Consider the following 24,389-nt stretch of genomic DNA (forward strand, 5'->3'; position numbering starts at 1 on the left):
TGCGCCTCCAGAAAGGACACAAACTTCTTCAGATCATCAGTGTCGCGTCTCCGAGAAGCCAGGCGCATTTCTCTGTGTTGCTCTTTGAAACTACAGTCGTCGTCCGTCCGTCGGCTCCTTCTGTCTCGGGAGACAATGGCTGCGTCTGTTCGTCACTCCTTTCCAGAACAGTGCTGTCATCCGTGTTGTGCTCTCATCTTAGATGAGACTGGAGTGACCTCTCCAGGGCGCAGGTCTGGGCGGAGGTATGTAGAGGTCCAGTGCTGCCCAGACGACAGGGCCCCCCTGTCAGCATTACCGGCGAGGTCCAGTGGAATGCTTTGCGGAGCCTATAAGGCTGCAGGAGTTGCCAGAAGGAAGTCACGACTGAGCTCCCAACCGCCTTAGGGACTCCACTCCGGATTTTCTTTCTGGATTTACTTCCATAGCCTTGTCCTTAATGGATATGGCCGCAAGGCTGCGGAGGTTTTAAATCAGGGTTTTCCTTCCCCTAGACAAACTGCCATCCCAGGCTGTCTACCTCCGTCTATTTGAAGCAGCTGGATTTGAGGCGCCAGCGACTCGCCTTTGCCCTCCTGTCAGTGGTAACGGTTCCGCTGCGAAAAAGGCCAGTAGCCTAGTAATTCCGGTTAAAGTTCTCAATGCATTCGTATACTGAGCAATGATGTGGGGACCCATAAGCCATTTCATTTTAGCCAATTCTTTGTGTGTTAGGCAGATAAGGTCACCTTGTGTTTTTTCAGCTCGCATATGACATTATTCAATTGTCATGTCTGTCCACGTTCCATAACCAACAGATCTAGAAATCTAAGGATAGATCTAGATCGACATAGATTAGATCTAAATAAAGCTAGATATACCCCTAGAATCTGTTTTTTTTTTTCTTCTAATCTATCTCCACATTATAAAAAATAAAATACCAAAGAAAAGACAACTTTTTCGTTTCAGTTGTTCAACCCTAAACGCCTTTGCAATCTAAACGATCCAGAGGAAAACTCAATCAACAGCTAAATTGGTAAATGAAAGTAACGAATAGGCTATAAATTAACCAACAATAAGGAGAGTCCGAATCATTGTACATGTACATGTATCTTAAAGCCGCTACCAAGTAAAAAGAAATCTTTACAGTAAAGGCATATAGAATAGTTGACACCATAAATATAACAATGTTGCTCTAAAAATACTTCACGTGACTTGTTTAGATCTAGATCCTTTAAGAGCGTTTAATGACATTCAAAAGAAACAAAATTAATACTGCTAAACGTCATTTCATCAAAAGACACAGCAAAAGGGATTCATAACAAGACGAGGGGACTGTTTTGCACATTGCGCGACCTCAGTGCTTTCTTGCCGTATTTCCATTTTTAAACAGTGAAAATGGGACTTCTTCTTAACCTTACTATTTGTTATGAACTGTTTTCACTGTTTTTTTAAAGGAGATACGACAAGAAAGCACTGAGGTCGCGATTGATTGAACCGCTGTGACCAGCTTGTAGCTGACATTCTGTGTACATTTTGTGTACCGGTGTTGCCATAAGCGTTTTTCACCATTTTATTTTTGCAATTGCCCATTTCTTGAGCTTTTTGTTCAATTGAAACATGTTCCCCATGGTTGATTTTGGTTGAATTTTTTGTGGGTATACTTAATACCCTAAAGAACAACTTTACACCAAAATTTGGTTGTTATCTCTCATGTCCGGGTTCATACCATTTTCATGTCAATTTTTACTGGCCTATACTGAAATCTTCACCCTGGTGACATTTGGAGGGCTGCGAATAATGCATGTTCCACCTGAAGTGGTCATTTTGTTAGGGAAATTTTAGTTCTGATTTGCTATAGATCCAAACTGACGGAACTTTTCTACTCATGACATCAAAGGTCTTGAGGGCACTTTAGCATTCTTTACATGCTGTGTGTGAAACTTACAAAATGTCAGCGATGGTGAGTTTGTGGAGAGGTAAGGTAAAATACAAAGAGCTCTCTGCTCTTTATTAAACTGAACTATGATCTCAGAAGGCAAATAATTTTGGAAAAACAATATCTGCAAAATTCTGTTGACTTGTTAGACTGCATTAGCATGCAATGTGGCGTGTTCATTGCAACTTTTAGTGGTAGGCCTAAGGCAAACTGGTGCACCAAGCTACCAAAATGGGGACAAGGTTGAAAAAGTTTTTTTTTTTAATGCGCCATATAGAGCAAAACCTGTCAGTGGACTTATCTAAAATGAATATCCGGCAAATTCCTTTTGGCTTTCAAATATTGTAATTTGAAAAGTAAAACTTCAATATGGAGGAAGATATTTACAAAACAATCCCGTACTTTAAGATTGTCAAGATGCAAAAGGTCATCATGCACTTAAGAAAGAGGCTTATACAGCAAAATGTTGACAGTTTGTCACTGCACTTAGCTTCAAAGTTCACAATTAAGGTCCCAAGTCAAAGGACTGCTTCCCTTAAACACTATGATTTTGAAGAGTGTGCCTTGTCATTCTGAACCATAACAATGTTGTGAGTGCTGTAAAACTCTTACAGAACAAACTACAGATGAACCTGCCTTGACAGAAACCTGCCATAACTGAATCTCCCCATCCCCTCCCCCTTTGATAAATTTCTCTATAATTTATATTACATGCACGGGAGGAGTGGCATCGGTTCACTGAGTTTATTACACCGATTGATGGGTCCAAGGGTCCAAGCAAAGGTGATATTCAAATGCTTCTGTTTTTAATAGGTCACACAGTGCTCCTATGAAACGCAAGAACTGATGGCAATAGATAAGTAGGACTGACATATTATCAGAGAGGATTCACTTGAGAGGTGTGAAGTATTTTTGTTTTTTAAGTAAGAGTTTTACGGCACTTGCAACACAATAAGGTCATATAAGTGATGAAGATTAGATTACGTGTTACAAGAGAGTAACATACCCCAAAAGAAGGAGAGGAGATAAGGGCGACAGATGTTTGATATGAAAGAAGGAGCAAACCACACCAGAGCACCCGCCAACCACCCATTGGTGAGAAGTTTTGACCACTGCTTGCCGACCCGACAAGCGACCCTTGATCCCACCGGCTGGGCCTCTGAAACCCATTCCCTGGTCTGAGACGGAGAATGTCCAAGATGGAACTTTTGTGTGACTCCCTTGTCTTACACAGGTTCAATTGTATAACAATGAAACCAATCCCGTTTCTGGGCGTAAAGATTGAATCATTCTCCTTCCTTCTATTCTGCAACATTATTAAAAAAATATAATCTCAGTCAGCTCACGTTTTCCTGGGCCAAGTTAAATTTTAGCAGAGTACAATTTTTACGTGAGTATGAGAATATACAATTATAGATAAAAATCAACTGAGTACTAAATCAACAAGGAAAGCAAAAGAAGCCAGATAAAGGGACAGTCTGCTATCTGAAATATCAGATTTCATAAAATAAAAGCGTTTACAGCTTTTGACTTATCAAAGGCAGTGATGGGTTGGAAGCTAGAGGAAAAATGAAGAAGTCAGAAAACAACTTTCAAGAGAACACTGCAACTGGAGGGGCAGCAATAGACAACCACAAAGAGGAAAAACATTTCGCGACAAAGACAAAGAGCTATGCGCCTTAACCACATGTGGCAAGTTTGATACCAGGCAACAAGTATGCCCAAGAGAAATGGGCTATAAAAAGCTAAACGAGTTAAACCAAACACCCAAACATGTAGGTTGCATAGTGTACAAAAACAGTTTGTCCCCTGACACATGCCCCAGGTCCTTAAATTCTCTCTGACGTTGAGCAGGTGTGATCAGCGTGGTTTGGGGCTGTTCAAATATATAATCTTACACCTTCTCTGGGACTTTTTGCCCTCCCCCCTACACTTTTCTTACACCCCCCCAAAAAAATCCCGTAATATTACATTACTCACTTAAAATAATATGACATTTATATTGCGCAAATCCGTGTTACAATCACTCTTCTATGGGCTTTACTTTTATATAATAGTATTCATGAAAAACATGCATACACACATGTGACATAATAATTAACGGAGCCAATAATTAAACAGGCCTACGGTACACATGGAACATTTTCGGAAAAATTTACGGTGTCATTTTACCACTTTAATCGCACTTGTGTAATCAAAATTAGACTAAGATATATATCTACATGTCATGTAGCCTAGATATCTTCTTCTTCTTCTATCCCGTGGTTGGGGCAACCATGGGGGCACCACTGCATCTGAAAACCAGCTCTCGCCATCTATTTTTGTCCTCTGTTTTCCTCAGATTGTCACCCATCGTCTTTCCTGTCCACTCTGGAATGTTGTCCTCCCATCTCCTTCTCTGCCTTCCTCTCTTTCTCTTTCCTTGTACGGTTCTTTGCAGGATTGTTTTGGCAAGTCCTGTGGATCTTGTGACATGCCCATACCATTTTAATTTTCGTCTCTTCACTGTGGTCAGTAGATCTTCATGCTGTCCCACTGCATTGGAGATTCTTTCGTACCTCAGCATTTGAAACGTGGTCTTTGTACGAGATGTCAAGGAGTCTGCGGTAACATCTCATCTCTGTGGTCTGAATCTTTTTCTCCAATTCTGCTGTCAGTGTCCACGACTCACAGGCGTATAAAAATATTGAGATGACAAGTGAGCGCATTAGTCTGATTTTTTAGTTGTGCGTGATGTTTCTGTCCCTCCAAATAGGCTTCAGTTTTGACAGCGCAGCTGTTGTTTGCGCGATTCTGAGAGAATTTTTGGCCTTGAGCCTTCATCTGAGACGATTGATCCAAGGTATTTGAAGCTGTTGACGGTCTCAAGTTTCTCGCCCCTGACTTTGATGTCCGCGTTGATGCCATTGGTCATTAGCTTGGTTTTCTCGGCACTGATCTCCATGCCGTAGGCTGCTGAGGTTGTGTCCAGCCGCTCTACTAGTGTGGCGAGCTCCTGTTCTTCTCCTGCTAATCCATCAACGTCATCGGCAAAACGCAAGTTAGTGATTGTCCTGCCTCCAATACTGATTGTTCCATTGTGGTTTTCCAGAGTGTCATTCATGATTCGTTCTTGGAAGATGTTGAAGAGAGTGGGAGAGAGCAAACAGCCTTGCCTCACCCCGACCGTTGTCCTGAACCAATCCCCCATGCTGCTGTTTGATATCTACCAGTGTATAAAGTGTGAGATGGCATATTGTGCTTGCCGCTCGAGGACCTACTGTATCGCCACAATAGCGTGTTTACCGCTCTAAGTTACTCTTGTTATTTAAAAAAAGATGATGTTGTCATAAATTATTTTCCTTGTTATTTTTTCACCTTACAAAAGTGAAATCTTGCATTGGTTCAAGACCCCCCCCCCCTCTTACTCCGCCCCCCCCCCTCCTTTTCAAGGCGCAAGATTATATTTGAACATCCCCTTTAGTTTAGGAGTTTTCTGGATGAATCGATCCATGTCTAGATCTAGATCTACCCTCCTAGCCTAAGATTTAAAGTCTTTCACAAATTTTTATACTAGATCTATGTACCTGGTGCTACGGAACCAAGCAAGGTAAGTAATCTGACGATCGTGTTTACGATTAATTTAGGCTACTCAGATTCAGATCTAGATCAATCTAGAACTTCAACATGATTCAGTCCAAACATGACTATTGGGGGGTCGGGTCGGTTAGCTTGCCAGATTAATGGTGCAAAGCGGCTACCGTGGCACAAGTTGATCGCGCCCGACTCGTTGCCTAAAAAAACAAACACACTGTTTTCAGGTGACGAGTCGGGCGATCATCCCGACCCGACCTGATCCGTCCCGATCCCATCCGCAATGAGTGAGCACTGGGCACTGGGCGAGCACCCCGTAGGACAAAGGAGCGAGAATTGTCCCCCTTGGCCTTGTTATTTTTAGTCGTGGAAGAAAGCTAAAATTCATGAATTCACGAAAATGGCAAAAGTTGCGCTGAGGGCAAAAGTTGCACACCCAACTTGCGGGTTCTATATTACAGTGATTGTACTCTGTTAATGTGGAGATGTTTGGTGCACTTGGGACTCTTTTATTATCTGTCAAATATGGGAGTGCAGCCAGTGAGCGATTTTAAACAAATTTGATCAAATTTTAAAACAGCTACCATTTTCTTAAAAATTGACTGAGAGGTTAAAGAATGGTACCGAAATTCTCAGGAGATATAGGCCTTTCATATGGAACAGATAAATTTGGCATACAGCTACTTTGAAAATTTATTTTCTGGTACCTACTACATTCCCCCTTGCTTTTTTTCTATACTCTGATGACAAAAAGAGGACTATCTATTAAAGATGACCCCATTTTTCCTCAATGATGGGTGGTCATCTAAGAAATGTTCAACAATGTTCAAAACAAATAGGACAATTACAAATTCTCTTATTTCTTATTCCTTACTTGATTTCCGGAGGCACAGAGAGCATCTCCATGTTACTGCTGGAGCTGTCCAATTCACCAGCAACAGGGAGCCCTGAACTTTGCATTTGTGAACACTTTAACTCTTCATTCATCTCACGCAGTGAGTCCCGCTCAGTCAGCACACGCTGGGGTGGAGGAGAGACCATGGATAGGACTGAGTGCCATACCACTAGCAACGTACATCAAACATGACAAAAAACATTTTTTAAAAATATCTTTATTCTCATGGTAAAGCAATGTTCCCAATGTAAGCCTCTGTCAACTAGGATCAATCCAAAATTGCTCACTGTGGTGTGACATGTTGACGTACTGGAACAAAAAGTTTAAAAACAAAGGTCACATTGGAGAATTATTGCCCTTGGTTGTTGTTGCAGTTGGCATAACCCTGAAGTAAGGTGTTTACCCTTCTCGTTATATCTAAAGTCCAGCATCCCTGAAAACTAGTGGGGAAAGCATTATAACAATGTTAACAAAAGATTGATTGAGATTACTTTCCGATCATGAACAGACTGCTGCAAGGCTTTCCTGGGACTGAAAATACTGTACTAAAAAAAATGCCACATCCAAACCAGTCAGATTACCCGGTTCCTTCGATTTCATGTTAAAATAAGTCTTAATAGAAAAAATTGTTTAAAAATAGAAAATAAAGAGGCTTACAAATTTCTCATTTCTGAGAAAGATGTTACCTTCAGCAGCTGCAAAGTTGCACAATAGATATATTATATTCAAACAAACCAGTGCTTTTGAGGCAGTTTTCTATTCAGCTTTATGCTAAATCTCAATAGTATAAACACTCACCCTGAAGGTGATAAATAAAATCGTTCATTAATATGGATAGCAGCATCCATTACCTCCACAGATAAAATAGGAAAGGGTATCATACTTGTGATACACTGTTCATTAACAAGATTTTAAAAAAGCATTACATACCTCCTTTTCCCTTTGGAGTGTGGATAATTTTTCTTGCATCCGCTTGTGCTCAAATTCAGCTTTGTCTGCCCTTTTCGTCTCCTCAGCCATTTTGTTTTGTAGTTCTAATGTCTGCCTCTTGTAAGACTCTAATTGTTGCTTGAGGGATGTCACACGCTTCAGTTCCTTTTAACAGAAAAGACTTGACTTCTAACAAAATCCTCCATTAAATTGAAACCAATACACACAACTGAACTGTAATTACTGAATTATTAAAAAATTCACAAATCTACTTTAAAAAATGAAAGAGTTCATATAAAAGAAATAATGCAGGTTTTTGCTAGTATTTCTTACAAGATTAAAAAGAGGAATATATCTCAAGTAGACTAATTAACCCCTCGATTGCACTGTAAATGCATGTCATATTTCTTGATAATCCACCGCCCAGTAGTGCTGTGCAATTTTGAGGAAATAAAACGTCACCGACGCTTCGAAGCATGAGCTCACCTATTCTTGCCATTCGAATACCACCGTCAAATGTTTTTTCTTTTATATCATAAGTCCATCCCTAACTTCCGCTTTTGAACTGTCGTTAACTATTCACAATGCCAGTCACTGAGCGTGCCTATGTTTTCTTGCAGACAATGACATCATGTCACCATTCATAATGCTTTGAATTTTGAACAACGGAAGGGGCAGCTCATTGTGGCAGCAAATTTCATGGAAAAACATTCGCTGCACTTCGAAAGTCAAGGGGTGCCCTTGCTTGAGATATTCATGGTGTGACGAGTGAAAATTGAAGAGTAATGGATACTCTTTAGAGGCATGTATTATAATTCTTGCGGGCTCTTATCACTCTGTCTCGTAATCACCAAGTAAAGAGTATTTCTGTTTTCATCTCAATGATTTTAGATATAACTAGCTGGGCTCCCTTTCGATGAAAGGAATGATCGGTGAATTAACATCAACTGAAAGTCATTGGCCTACTATATTTACACTCTACTGGAATGAAGCAATAAATCTTGAGAGGAAAGCAACACATCTGTTTCCAAGTTGACAAATATATAATAGATGTATAGATCTAGATTGATTCTCTATTCCGCTTTCGTAGTTGTACACTCCATAATTTCAAAGGTGTGGGACCAATGCGCACGGCTAGTGAATGGAAACCTCACTTGTTTACAATGGCGTCTTAGAAGACGGACTTTCCCAAGATTGTGTGGACGAAACAAAGAATTTTGGAAAATCGGGGAAAACGGCGTGGATTTTTGAAAGTTAGGTTCTAGCCACATGGATGTTGTGGACGCCTACAAAGTTTCATCACAGTCGAATTTAGCACTAAGTAAAAAAAACAACAACATGAGGCAAGATCTATACGGGTCGCACACTTAAAATAGAGCTCAGTATTGCGCGATAGTATCGAACGGAAGTACGACTTGAAATAAACAAACCTGGCGGATTTTCAAAAATTACAGACAGAAGCGTCTGCCTACAAAAGCGATCGGCGAAATAAAGAAATTTAGCTTTTTGCAGGAAAACTGTCTCAAAACTGAAAAAAATGAAGGGTGTCATGATCTGGAGAATATCTTAAAGAATCTTTTGGCGAAAACCGCACGTCGATCGATGCAGCCATTAAAAAGCCTTTTGAATAGCAAAATTTGGCCACCGCAAATAGATAATAGATATCGTTGCCGTCGTGCACCAACCCTGTAAGCAACAAAGTTTTCAAAATCCACTTTTTTTGCTTATATGATTCTGTATAACATACAGTATGTCCCAGTCAAACAATATTTGACACAGGTGAAAAATAAGTACATTAAAATACAAATGAAAAAAACTCCTATCTCCAACTGCGTGAAAGCCGTCGGGCAAAAAACCTGTAAACACCAGCGAGGCACATAATTGCTTTGTGCCCGGCGGCCCAGCATGATCAGGCGTCGCGCCGTGTCACTTGTTCGGTAATATTAGTGAGCCTAACAATAGTGTCATGCCCGACAGCCCATCTTACGCAACAGTTTCGCAACCGTGCTGCTTGCGTTGGGTCCTTTTTTTTGCATAGTGGGTCGAGAACAAAGAAGGTACTTTTCGCTGGAAAGCCCAGAACATTGCCCAAGACGAAGGAACGGATTAAGTATCAATAAGGTTTTTCACACTTCAAGCAGAAGATCAACAAACAGTCAAATTAAAATGCCATGCCACATTAAACATCGGAAGGTCTATGCCCATGTATGGAAAAAGCCTTCCTTCACGTCTTCCTAAGTACCAATAATGTTTTTCACACTTCCAACTGAACGGCAGCCTCTTTCCTTAACTACAACAAAGTAAATATTGATAAAATGCAAAGAGCAGCAAATCAAACATGCCATACCGCATTAAATCTATATTCATATTTGGACATGGAAAACAGCCTTAATGCCCGCGTACACTAATCACAGGTTAACACCTAAACGTGTTAAAATTCCGAATTTGTTCTCCCTCGTTACCAATAAATCAACACACTTTGCCAACGCACTTTGCCAACGCCTGGCGGCTTTCAATGTGGTGTTATATAAGACTGGTTTGTATGACCATTAATAGTGTTGGGAGACCAAATTCTTTTTTGTGTCTTGAAAATTGTGTATTACTGTATACTGAAAAACTCATGCGGTCATTCTTCACTAAACATGTTTCCCTTCATCAGGGGCCAACGTTTGGTCCAGTTGTCACTTTCGAGATCTGAAAAATGTGCTCATCGTCAAGACAAGAATTCTTCCCCCAAAATGTTGCCACTTAATATACCTCAGAATGAGATATTTCTGTGTCCTGCTTTGACACGTCGGATTTTTCAACACCACGCAGAAATTCGTCGGTGACCACATTTGATCAACCTGAACCAACTTTAACCACTTTTGGAGAGCTTCAGGGGCGGGCTTCTTGTCCTGCCCTTTCAGTCATAACGAGTTCTCTGGATGTTATGTTGTAGTCTGACGTCACTGTAGTTTCAGTTGATCATATTGCTGTCACAGCTGATGTTACTCCAGCTCCAGTTGTTGCCATTATCAACACAACCGACATCCCCTCAGCATCATCTACCGACGCAGTCGACGTTCCCTCAGCATCATCTACCGACACAGTTGACATCCCCTCAGCATCATCTACCGACACAGTCGACGTTCCCTCAGCAACATCTATCGACACAGTCGACGTTCCCTCAGCAACATCTATCGACACAGTCGACGTTCCCTCAGCAACATCTATTGACACAGTCGACGCTCTTCTAGCATCAGATGCTGGCCCTGTGGACTCAGTCAACGACCTCCCGGTATCAGTTGCTAGCACGGGCAGCGGGGTGCTACCACCAATCTCCTGCCTACCCGAGCCACCTGCAGAAGCTGTCCCCGCAGATGAAGAATTCTCTACCTTGACTCTAAAACCAGGGAAAAAAGGTGTTGAAAATTGGCAGAGAAACAAACGGAAATTTCTCAGGGAGTCGGGGCAAAGCTGTCTCTGCCAAGGGCGCCCAAAGACCAGCACATCAACTTCTGGAACCTTGCAACCAAACCTGCAAAGGGATGGAGTGCAATTCTCTTTCAGACGAAGACAGAGCAGAGATCTTTGACTGTGTGTGGTCACTATCATGGGAGAGTAAAAAAGCGTACGTCAACGGTCTAGTTGACAAGGTTGATGTGAAAAGGAAGCGGACAACTTCGGAAGTATCAAAAAGATCCTGCTCATATCAATATTTCTTGAAGAAAGGTGGAGTAAGAGTTCGTGTATGCAAGAAAATGTTTACCAGTACTCTAGCTTTAGGGGACTGGATGATTCGAAATTCCACTGATTCCTTGCAGTCAGATTAAGAAAGCCCTGCCAAACGCAGTGTTAAATCTTTTGTTCAAAGTGATGAAAAAGTGTTCCTGGTGAATGAATTCTTTGGATTATTACCTAAACTCCCATCTCACTATTGTCCTAAAACCTCTGCAAAGCTTTATCTGGAGCCTCACTTTCGTTCTCTGGCCGATTTACACAGAGAGTACTTGAAAAAGTGTGAAGAACTGGGCCGCAAGGGCTTGGGACTAACGGTGTTCAAAGAGGAGTTTCACAAAAATAATTTGGCGCTACATCTTCCCCGAAAGGACCTATGTGACTTATGTGTGTCCCACAGCGTTGGAAACATGGACGAAGAGACATGGAAACAGCACATGAGACTGAAGGAAAGAGCCTTTGCTGAGAAGGAGATGAACAAGAAACTGTCTCTTGAAGGGTCAGCTGACGGAGTCAGGACTGCTACCATTTGTATGGACTTGGAATCTGTCCTTCTTGCTCCCTCTCTTCAAGCATTTGCCATCTACTACAAAACAAAACTCACAGTACACAACTTCACAGTCTACGATCTAGTCTCCAAGGACGTGCAGTGTTACGTGGCATGAGGGAGAAGGTGGGCTCACTTCAAATGAATTTGCATCGTGTGAGGTAGATTACCTAAACGCTAAAACTGAAGTGGACTAGATAATCATTTTTAGTGATGGATGCATATATCAAAACAAAAACGTTGTACTTGCCAAAGCTATTAGTGACTTTTGTGCACGCACTGGTAAGACAGTGGAACATAAATATCTTGTCAAGGGACACACGCACATGGAAGTGGATTCCTGCCATAGTCTTATTGAGAGAGCAGCAAAAGGTGTTCCGGCATCATGGGTAGAGCCGGGTGCAACCCCAGACCCTTTGAGGTCAAGTACCTTGATCACACATTTTTCAAGGATTATTCCAAACTCGGACCATACAAAAGTGTGAGGCAAGGTCGTGGGAAAGGTGACCCACATGTGGTGGACATTCGTTGTCTTAGGTATACGCCTGATCGGAACATATCCTTCAAGTTGACATTTGATGAGGACTGGAAGGATACTCCTCGGGGAAGAGGGCATGCAGAGGTAGCCGCTGAAAAACCAGGACCTCTTTACACAGCGACCTTGAAGATCACAGACGTGAAATTGAAACACCTCCAGGAACTAAAAGCCGTTATCCCTAAAGACCACCGTGCATTCTACGATAACCTTCAGCACTAAATATATTATGTATAATATGTGAATTTTAAATATTCATTTCATCTGCAGCTGAGAGGAACAGAGGGTGAGAGAGAGAAAGAGAGAGTGAATGAGATGATAAAAGATGATACAGAGAGAGAGAGGGGGGGAGAGAGACAGAGAGAGAGAGAGAGAGAGAGAGAGAAAGAGAGAGAGAGAGATATATAGAGAGATAGAGAGAGAGAGAGAGTTTGGCAGATAGAGAGAGAGAGAGAGTTTGGCAGATAAAGAGAGATCGAGCGAGAGAGAAAAAGAGAGAGAGAGAGAGAGAGAGAGGGGGGGGGGGGGGGGGGGGGTTTCCATGACATTATGTTTTTCATTGCTCATTGTGCTTTATCATATTTTCTGAATGTCTGGAAGTTTTGTTTTTGTTTTATTGTTTGTTTGTTTGTATTGTTTAAACGGCAAATAAAGATTCTATTAACAAACCATGACAAGCTAGTGGTTCTTTTTTTGTTTAAATGTCTTTAATTTCTTCTTTAAGGAGAACAATGAAACATTATGCCGTCATCAAAATATACTCAAAAACAAAATCCACTGAAACGACATCATCTGACGACAAGCAATTCAGACCCGCCGTGCATGAAACAGGTATGCGACACGCTTGGTGCTTACCGGGTCGGTGCACGACGATAAACTCAAGCAGAAATCTCGTAAGTCTTTTTTCTTTGCAATTATTCATTTTACTACTCTAAACAACATGTGAGAAGGTGAAGAATCATATTGTAGCCTACGTGCAAAAGTTGAAAAGTTTTCTGAAATACTGAGAAATAAAAGAAATAATTAGTTTTTTGCTTCTCCTGTAAAATTTTGTCGGTGGTGCTTAGGGGGTTGGTGCACGACGGCAACGATATGTGAGACAGCGTGGTGAAATCAGGCTCTTGTCAAAATAACGAAATCGGAGAAACAGGCATTTTCCACCAGTGTGGAAATTAAAAAAAAATTTGTATATTTTTTGGCTTAACCTCTTGTATGTCCATATAAAAACACATTTCCATGTGAATTCCATTGAATAAAGGCACAAAATATATCATTTTTCATTTTTCAAAGACTCTTTAGCTATTGGAGTTACCAAACTTTGGCGGCCATTTTCTCGATAATTTCACCACTGAAATCAGGCGAACCTACTTTCTTCAACCAAAGATGTCTTGAACTCTATTCAAGATAAAAGGATATTTATTCCATTGGAAGCAAGGCAACATTCAGATGATACCAACAACTTCACATGCCCAAAAATTGACGAGCGCCCGATTCCACTGTGTCATGACACATATGCTGTAATTTTACTAAGGTTTGAGAAAAATGAGATGAAAATCCATTAACTGTAAAAAAATCACACAGCATTCGAATGGCCCTGCCATGCTTCAAATGGCTGTGAATAGCGCAAAAATAAAGAATGCTGAATAGTTAAGTCATAGCTCTACTGCCCAGTGCGCTGTAAATGTATCCCTTATGGTGACTAATACCTGTGTTTAGTTTCGTAGATATTTAAGCTTTTACTGCTTTTGAATACTTTACTTTTCCAGTCCTTCGGCCTGTCAATATGTAAGAATTTACAGGTTTCTATCGGCTGTGTTTTGTCGCTGTATAAAATATTTCCGATATCTAGGGAGGCAGGTAGGTAGGTGCTACGCAGGTCGCCAAGTGCAGGGCAGGTAAAGAGATGGTGTGATACTATTTCATCCTGGCAGTCACACAACGGGCAGTCAAGTGGGGTATCCTTGTGGATCCTATTTAGGCAGGAATTCAGAGGGATGTGCTTGTTCTCTTCTACTAGGGAATTTAGTGTATCTTTTGAGTTGTGAGCAGTCAAGTGTGCAAATACAGCTTTTTCAGTTTTGCCCAATGCCCATCCATTCAGCAAATGTTTCCTGGTGTTGCATTTGATATTCTTGACTGTCTGTTGTGAAACTAGGTTTTGAGGTTGTGTTTGTGATGCTCCCTTCTTGGCAAGGGTGTCAGCTCTGTTGTTTCCTGGGATGTTGCTGTGGCCAGGTATCGACTGTAAAGTCAGGTCGACAGCATAGGTGTGCATGAAGGTGATAATTATTAAAGCCACAGAGAGACAATCTGGGCTTTCAAAATCATGTTTTCCAAAGCATGGAGTACTGATTTTCCGTCTGCGAAGAATACAGTATCCTTGATTTTGTCTGGATATATAATGAAACTGCTGGTCAAGTGGAGGATTGCTGCTTCAATGGCGATGGCCTCAGCCTCATAATTTGTACAAGAAGTACCACAGGCATCAAATAGTTCTTCACATGTCTAGTCAGGATGTTTTATTTTTACTCCAAAGCCCGCATTAATAGTTTTCTCGAAGGCAGACCCATCAGTGTAAATATGGAATGAATCACAAGGATAGTAGTCAATTGTTTTGAGAGCTGTAGTCCTCAGTTCTACTGGGTCACATTCCTTTTTCAGTCTCCTTTATGAGGGAAGTATCGATGTTGGCGTTCTTGATGTTGGTGTTTGGGGGGGAGTTCTGGTCTTAAGGGTTTCAGCGTTTCTCTGTTACTCGGAAGGTGGTGTTTTTCTACTAATTCGGTGGCTGTGTCGAGTATTGATCTTCCATGGATTCGTTTCTTTGGTCGTCTCTGTTTGATGATCTTTCTGTTCGGGTGGTTTTTGTCTAGTCTCTTGTAGGGCTCACTCATCTCCACAACTGCTTCCTCTCTCCACAGGTCCAAAGGTTGGTTAAAGGTTTGTATGGATTTTGCAAGCTGCAGTTGAAGTGGATCTCAAAGCTCTTGAGATAAATTGTACAACTTGATGCTGAATTTTGTAAAGAGACCTCTGAGTTGGTTTGCTGTAGATTGACTGTAGGGTTAAGTTATACTACTCCATAGCCAACATACAGCTGTCTGAGTGCATCCTTGTCCATTTCCCATGAAGTGCTAGCCAGCCGTCTGAGAAGATTAAGTCTCTTGTTGGCCTTAGTCTTCAGGTTCCAGATACGATTTTTGCATGAAAACAGCCTGTCCAGCTCGAACCTGAGGTAGGTTGGGTTTTCAACTTTTTAAAATTTGGTTCCTGCAAGTGAGACGGTGAGATTTTGCTTTGCGACCTTGAGACTTTTCGAAAAGACGGTGTAGATTGTCTTGGTACAATTTGCTTTTAGTTTCCACTTGCTGCAGTAGTTGTCAAATCTATCTAGGACCTCATTAATAAGTCGTGCACTGATGCCAGCTTGTTTATTTGAATGCCAGACGGCAAGGTCATCTGCATATAGGGCCATTTCCGATTTCAGTGTCTCAGGCAGGTCGTTGATGAAAACAAGGACGAGTGCCTGGGGTACTTTTGAAAAAAAGAGTGGTATCCTTTTAAAGCTCATCGTTTTAGCATTGAAGTCATATCTATATATAGACTATTTGACGGGAAGTGTGGGTAAACCGAAAACAAAGCAAGGTTTTTTCTTCCACATATCAGGTTAAACAATCAGAGACGACTTGTCGACTCGGAATGCCTTTTCAGTCTCAGTACTTTATCCTTTTTTACATCGTTATGGCTTGTTCTACCTGAGCCTTTTCTATGGACAGAACCATCTCTTCATTTCTTTTTCTAATGACATATAGTTTGACGGGTAGCCCAAGCTTTGTTACCAATAAAACGAAGCGAGGTGCGTTGTCCTTCTGACACACATCGTGTGCGACAGGGCAAACATATAGAACTGGAGCGCTTATTCAGTCTCAGTACTTTCAAATTGTTTACGTTATGGCTTGTTCTATGCAAGTCTTGTCAATGGATGAATTCATCTCTTCATTTCTCTTTAGATCCGTCTCTTCTACCATGCAAGCAACCATCAATTAAAGATTGTGACCTGAGATGTATGTGCATGGTAAAAATTTCCTTACCATTTCCTTATCCTAGAGTTACAAAGTTCTATCTGCTCAGTGCTTAGTTTCACAACATGTCAAGCTGTTTCGAACGTCATTCTTTGAATATTTTGAAGATGACTCTGAACAACCTTATGATTTTGATACAGCAGATAGTACATTTGTGTCACGACACGGTGAAATCAGGCATTCGTCAATTTTTGGACATATGAAGTTATTCATCATCATCATTGCCTTTCTCACCCTGGATCAGGATATAGGCCACGAACAAACACTTTCCACCTTTCCCTATCCTGGACTAGTCGCTTGATGTCACTCCACATCTTCCAACTTTTCTGTACATCCATTTCCGTGACTCTTCTCCAGGTACCACATGGTCTTCCCCTTGACCTTTTACCTTGTGGGTTTCAATCTAACACTTTCCTTATGAAGTTATTGGTGTCATCTTAAAGTAAAAGTGTGTTCATTTGTCTTGCTTTTGAGAGAAGTCAAGATGTTCACGATTGAAGGAGGTGAAGGTCACCTGGCGTCAACGGTAAAACGGTCTCACATAGAACTTTGTCATTCTAAGGTAGCGATTTGGGGTGCATATATGGGCCTTTGCCAATAGGAGGGGATTTCTTCATATACCTTACAAAATCCTTTCCAATTCCAATAAAAATGGTGCTACAGCTTTGAAAATTGTATATGTTGCGCATAATATGATGTTTCAGCAATGGGAGCAGAGAAATAGAAGTCGGGCCATCAGAAGAAATCTTACAATTATTTTTAGTTCTGAAATCGATGTATTTTTATTTTAAAATGCAAAACGTGACACTTCAAGCTCGTACTTTTTCTGTTGTCAAGTTCAACAATGAAATAATTGCTGAGAAACTCGTCCTTCTCCACTTTTGCTACTATAACTACATTATTTGTGGTGCTATATCAGAAATAATGATATCTGTAGCTGTTTTTTCTTTGTGAGCCTTCTAGATTTTCATTTTCGAGCCTAACTCGTGTAGTCATTTCGCAAGGCAACTTCAATTCCCCGTGACTTCGTTTCTATTGCCCATTTCGGGGCCCTGGAACGAGCATAATATCGTTCAATGTGTACTCTCTGCCCTGACTGATTCCGAGGCTGTGACCGTATGTAAATTTGCATAAAGCAGAAATCCCGCCACACTTCTTGCTCTGTCATCATTTGTTATGTTTGAAAGAACCAATAAAAAAAAAAGAAATAATAGGGGTGGAGGAACGTGCATTGTTCCTATCGATCCATTCAAAGTGTATTGTTGTGCGATGTAAGATGGCGATAAGAATAACGATGAATGAGACAAATCCATTTAAGTTTTCTTATGTCGTCATCAAATCTTAACATGTTATGTTAAAATTTTTTAACCAATTAATGATTAACATCGCACTGCGTTCCAGTGATCAAGTAGTGGTAGATCTAGATGTAACCACCTATGCTTGTCTAGAAGTCAACGAGAGGGGAAAATTGGATGTCAATTGATGATATGTCCCAAAATGATTACAAATTTTTTTTCACTATATGTGACATGTGTCATCGTGGTTATGTTAGAAAGATATTAGGTATTTTGCATAGTCATGGTAAAATGTGAATTAAGTGGCATTTTTTTCACCATTAGCATGCATTGTGAGTCAAACTGAATCTCTTAAATCTTTGTTGGCCAAAATTTCCAAAAAATGAATGAAATATGAAAATGGAAAGTTTTTCATTTCTTTCTGACATAACTATGATGACACAAATGCGAACACAAAGACATTCAGAATTTCTTTTTCCTGTGATTTTATATGCTCTTCATGCTTATGTTTGAAAATCAAAGCAATGAGAAAACTATTAAAATAATTTTATATTCTGTAAATTACTTTTTCAAGGTATTTTTCATTTTGTGTCATCATGGTTATGTCGAAAGATATTTGATATTTTGCAGAGATTCATAGTAAAATGTGAATAAAGTGGTATTCTCTCATCATTAACATGCATTGTGAGTCAAACTGAATCTTCTGAATCTTTGTTTGTCCAAATTTTCAAAGAAAGAGATTAAGATATATATATATATATATATATATATATATAAACAGAAAGTTTTTCATTTCTTTTGGACATAACTATGATGACACAAATGCAAACAAAACGGAATTCAGAATTTCTTGTTTCTGTGATCCTCACCATTTTGTATGCTCTTCATGTTTATGTTTGAAAATTAAAGCAATAAGAAAACTGTAAAATAATTTTGTATGCACAAATTCTAAAAAAAATGTGCCATCATAGTTATGTCCGAAAGAATTTGACTTGATGTTGCGTAACGTCAGTTACACAGCTTAGCATGCCATCTGTAGTTCTGTAAATACATGTTTTTGTAGGAGGAGACATACATGAATAGAAAAATTCAAGTAAAAACTAAATATTATAAACTTCATCATCAACCCTCTGTTCTACATTTTAGGTACCCACCTATTGGCAAAAGCTCATATGGTTAATGGTCAAGGAGTTAACAGATCTGTTTGCAATTTGTGTTGCAATAAGACAAACTGAGTCACATGTAGCATTTTGACTATATAATACTATGTTGTTGTTGTTATAATACTGTGGAAAACAAAGATCAGTTCAAGCCCGCAAGTGGGCGAAAACAGTATTTTGAATTCCCAATTTTTATATTCTAGTTTTCTTTTGATGCTGAGTTCTAAAACATATATCTTCAAAATTTGAAGTCAAGATTTCTCTCAGGAGAATGCCTGAAATGAGCAGCTAGCAAAAATTCAAAATGTCCAGGCACTGACATTCCCAATTCTTACAGGTTGCCTCACAAATGTCAGTACAAAAGATATTCCCCAACAAAAGATTATAATATAATAACTGACTTGTACCTTGGCCTCTACCATTCCGAATTTTAGAGTTGTACTTACACTACACCACAAAAATGTTCACCAAAAGAAAAAATAATCACTTTGTAAAGTTTAACAGCAGGACCAATGAGTCATGGGATGTCAAAACTTTTTAAAGTAAAAAATAGAAGGTATGTCAGAAATAAATAAAAATACAACATTTATTGAGCAAATTTAAGTAAATTGACTTTCAGAACAGAGACAAAAGATGTTGGAAACCCTAACTTGACTTGGGATAAAAAAAAATCCCATGTTTCTGCTTTTATCTCAAAACTCAACACCTTTAACTCACCTGAGTCTGGGGTATTTTAGAAAACACAAGCGCTGGAGTCTGGGCTTTTTTTAGGTTTTCAAAAATTCACCCTCTCACACTACATGCACCAAATTTACACCACAGAAACATCAGATATAGTATAATAACATGCAAATAAATGACAAAGAAATTTTTTATGGCTTTTGTGTTATCTTTCAAAAATGGGCACAATTTAACCAAGCGCAGAATTTTTCTTACAGGTACTTTTCCAAATTGTGGAGGAGTAAATGTACAGAAAAGGGGCTTGATTTGGGAGGAATTGAAAACAAAATCAACTTAGTACATACCTTTCAAGTTTTCTACAGCAGAAACAGTGTTTATTTCAGTTATTTCAGAGTGAAATCTAAAAAATAAAAGAGCAATGGAATGCCACAGACTGCACAGCTTTGATTGATGTCTCCTTTCCCTTTGCACGTTTTGTCTTGCTAGGCTGACTTGCATGAGATCTAATGCCTTATTTAGTTACATTTTGTCACCTAAATCTACTCATAGTTCCTGCTCTTGTACTACAGGATCAGGATCTAAAGGTATCTTTCTTTTTTCTGTTCATATCGTGGGTCCAACTCTAGTACTTGACCTAGGTCTAAGTTTGCAGGGCAGTTCCCCTTATCGCGATTGTCAGTACTCGTGCTTGGTCCCGTGTTTCACATTCTTAAAGTTTATTCTGAGCTCTTTCAATACTAAGTATGAACTCAAAAATTAAATCAGAGTTGCAGCTTCCGATACCCTTGCTAAAATCATCGTTATTATCATAAAAAATCTCAAAATTGAGCGCGTTTGTTCTGACATCGTAACGTGTAGCAATGCCCACAGAGCGCGTTTTGTTCTGCCGATTTTTGGCCCCTGAAGTGGGGGTGTTTCGTGGGACGCACTAACGCAAAGGTTGTTGTCTTCAACTCGCTCTCACGCCGCTTCTCGTGAATGGATATGAATGAAACTTGGCAGCCAATCAGAAAAGAGGTCAATCTCGTAGTATGCAGTTTGACAACATTGTACCCATCCCAGAAGCAGTCGAAAACGTTTGCGAAAGTGGTTGATGTGGTGCGCTTTGAAGATTTTTAGGAGCTGTGATTTGTCAAACTGACTGATACGTTGTACACCATTTTTCTTTATTCTCTTAAAATTTCAAGCTTCTGTGTTTAGCGGTTTTCGCGTAATCTTTAAAAATGTGGGAGTAACTAAGGGAAAAAGCGGCATTGCCATTTGCGGGTGCTGGGTGAACGACCTGCGGCTTGGAAATTTCCACTGAGTGACGTCATCAGCCATCGGTCGCCTCGGGCGCTACAAACGAGGCCCCGCTTATGTGAACCGGAAAGGGGGGGAAGGATACTTGAAAACTAAACGGGGGCCTTGATAACTTACGTTTTTGTTGCATTTTAGTCACAATACAATAGATGTAGTCATTTTTATTTGCTTGATTGCATGACAGAAGAATAGAAACAGAAAAGCAAACATCTTGAGAAGTGGTATGGCATTGTGTTTGCGTTATGAAAGCCTATTCCCCCCACTTGGGAAAGCACACACTTGGACTCGTCCTGTGTGCTCTGTTTGGAAAAGTGAGGCATTAAGATTGTTATTAAAGAGTATGGTACTTATTTAGTCCAGTCTGGGAAGATAGTCCCGTTTATACTATACATTGTTATCATTCACGCGTGTGTGGGTGAGTGCGCGCGCGTGCATGTGTGTGTGTGTGCGCGCGTGAGAGAGAGAGAGAGAAGGGGTTGGGGGGGGGGGGGGGGTGTAAATATGTTACATTTATTGTATGAGTTGTAGCCTACACATGCGAAATATTCCCATGACTTGTAAATTATATTATCTGAACGCATCTTAATCTACCACACAATAGGACACTGTCCAACAATGGATATACACAGAGACGATCTTATTTTCTATAACAAAGTATGCATGCTTTTACTAGTACAGAACTGGATTTATTAGTAGCTCTCTACGTACATTTTTGTGACAAATTGATCCAGAGCATTGCTTGGCAAGGAGGAACCTTTTATGTTGCCAAGTTTCATTCAAATATCATGACTTTGGGAGAACATATGACTGATAAACTTTGTAAATCTGTAAAGAATGCCACTTTTTTACTTGTAAATGTCTTTACAACTCAAAAAGTATGACATATATTAAAAATCTGACTGCATGACTAGATTCTGCATTAAAAAATGTACTAGACTGCCAAGTTTCATTTACATATTCAAAGAAATAGGCGAGGTATGACAAATATTGTCTGAAAACGCACCGAAAACCGTCACATTTTTACCTATAAACGCCTTCATAACTCAAAAAATAGGATAGCTATGAAAAATCTGAAAGCAGGACTAGATTCTGCACTAGACAATGTACTGGGTTGCCAAGTTTCTTTTAAATACTCCGAGAAATGAGCCAGTTATGACGAATATTGTCTCAAAACTCACCAAAGAACGTCCCATATTTTGTTTTTTTTTCATTATATAAAAGTGTACCAGAAATTAATTGATTAAAAAATCCGTAACTTTTTTGTTTATTGATGGATTTCAAAATTCAAAAAGTTCCATGCTCTGTGAAGATAAAGCTACAAAATGCACCTGTTTGCAAACATTCTGGCAAAAAAAGGATTTTCGTGGTCATTGCTATAATGTGTGCCGACTCCATGACCACAGTGATGGAAGGAAAATATTGCAGATCCGTTGATGTGAGCTCCCAAAATCATCTGCTACATAAAAGCTACTACTTCGAAACAAAATCTGAAACGAAATTTTGATCAGCAGGAAGTAAATGATACTTGGTGTGGCGTTTTCCGCAACTTTGGCGGTGAATTAGAAGCGCTGTCATGTTTTAAATACCGATCTCGCAAGGGGTGCAGGATTGGACATAGGCGGTTGCCTGGGCTTCCCGCAACAGGTGCGGGAAAAGAGTCAAGTGAGTTAATGTCCATTTAAAAACACATTCTTGCCTGGATGTTACTGAAAAATATTACACAAATGCAGAAAAAGTGTAAATTTACAGTTTCAAAGGACACTACAGCTTTGGGAGTCAACAAGATTTGGCGTCTGTTTTCTCACTAATTTTACCTCCGACACCAGGTGAGCCCCACCTCCTTCAACCGCAAATATATTTGATTGAAAGACTTACCTCTTCCATTTCAATTTGTTGCTGCATATATTTTGTATTCTTTTCTTCTAACAGCTTCATCTGACCACGCAAATCGCTCAGGTCCTCTGGAATGTGTACAGAAAAATATCAAAAGCAAGGTTTCCAAAGACAAAATCGCTATTGTATCTTCCAATTACTTCACCAAACTTCTAGACACCAGAGGCAAAAATGACATAAGTCTAATACCCAGTGCTCTGATAAGAAATCAAAGGCAGAACAAAATGCTGTTAAATGAATTGCCTCAGCTGTGTAAATAAACATTTGGGTTAAACTAAGATTGTTGATAGATATATTCATATTCTGAAAAGCAAATAATATATTTTTTTTAATGAAGAAAATTACAAGTTAGTTAAAGTAAAGATGTGCTTTAAAAAAAGGTGAACATTACGAAATAACAGCCAGTCCTCTTAGTCAAATAACAAAAGACATTAACACTAACTAACCAAGAAAGGGGCAAACAGTTACAAACTTTTTCTTCACCATCTGAGGGCATTTGTCTATCTTGCTTTTAAAAAAACCACTTTTCTATTATCATGTCCACATGTTATTCTTTACTCAAACTAAAAGAAAACAACCAAAACCCAAAGATAAACTCACCAAGTTTCTTTTTGTAGGATTCAATGGTTGCCTCAAGTTTTGCCTGAAAATACCATATGTAAATGCAATTATAACAATAAACAAACAAGTAATAAAAAATCTTTTCAGATTACTGTACTCAGTTGAAGACCAGATCTGTGAGTACTTCACATCCAGTATAAAGTGTATGTTACACCCAATGCCCACAACAAAAATCTGTCAAATCCCTATTTGATATGGTTTGATACGGAAGAAGCTGACTAGATTTTCATTCATGGAAGTTACAATTTGATCAAATCCTCCAAAATCAAGTATGTGTAATTTTCTGGGTCACAATTGGGTCCTAATTGATGAAAACAGACAATCACAAGGCTGGTACATGTCACATGACACTGAGGGGTCTGATCATTTGAGCGTGGAATTTGATATACCCTTTGGGCTATTGAGTCAAATTTGACATAGCAAAGCAGAGGTCAATTGCACACAGCCTATTTTGTGAAAGGTACCATACTCAGGATGAAACTTAATCAGCTAAAGTGAGAGGCAAATTATTCTTCGTCACTTTGTCATATGCAGCTGTCTGCACTTTTACACCTTATAAGCAGAGAGTTCTTGTAGTCACGAAGTAGTATCACTTTATCTTTTTCAAACATTATTTGTGTCAAAGCAAGAAGAAAGGCAAATACAGTCAAACCTGTGTAAGACGGCCTCCCATTGTCAAGGAGAAAAGTGGCCGTATAACACAGGTGGCCGTCTTAGGCAGGACTGATCAAGATGAAGAAAACAAACCATTCCCATCTGAGGTCCCAATCGAAAGTAGCTGCATTTTTGTTGTTGTTGTTGGTGGTGGTGGTGATTTGTATTTTGTTCTTGTTGCTGATTTTGCAAAAGGGTGACAATAAAACGAAGTGTATCAGACGAGGAAGACCGAGTGCCATGTTAAAACAAATACATGGATCGCCACTCGAAGAACGAGCACGCTTCTGTCACAAGTTCATGTTGACGTCCTTTGTTACTTTGTTACAGACTGGGTAAACAGTGACCACTCATGTCACTTACGATTTGTGTATGAATTTTGGGCGGGCTTATGAGTTATGACGGATAACATGCTTACCTCACCAGCTGCTGAAAATTTGTTTCCTATTGGTCAACAGTGGGAGAGGCCTTCGCAACATGATCGGTTGGAGGGGCTACTTAACAACAACGACAGGTGATTGGATTATGACCTCTTGCCCACAACGCCAGGGGCCAATGCACAATTTACAACAAAACGTAATGG

The 24,389-nt window shown here is 39.8% G+C and overlaps 1 protein-coding gene across 1 annotated transcript in view; it reads right to left on the reverse strand.

Annotated features, from left to right (window-relative positions):
• The window catches only part of LOC101858763 (protein Hook homolog 3), a 103,631-nt gene that overhangs the window by 35,758 nt on the left and 43,484 nt on the right, over positions 1 to 24,389 (reverse strand). Inside the window, exons 13-16 of the mRNA XM_005091966.3 lie at positions 23,132 to 23,174; positions 22,514 to 22,599; positions 7,317 to 7,481; positions 6,366 to 6,511 (exon numbers count right to left, since the gene is read on the reverse strand). Of these exons, the coding sequence (XP_005092023.1) occupies positions 6,366 to 6,511; positions 7,317 to 7,481; positions 22,514 to 22,599; positions 23,132 to 23,174 (440 nt within the window). The remainder of the gene's footprint in view (positions 1 to 6,365; positions 6,512 to 7,316; positions 7,482 to 22,513; positions 22,600 to 23,131; positions 23,175 to 24,389) is intronic.

This window comes from Aplysia californica, unplaced genomic scaffold, assembly GCF_000002075.1.
Source record: "Aplysia californica isolate F4 #8 unplaced genomic scaffold, AplCal3.0 scaffold00038, whole genome shotgun sequence".
Lineage (NCBI taxonomy): Eukaryota > Metazoa > Mollusca > Gastropoda > Aplysiida > Aplysiidae > Aplysia > Aplysia californica.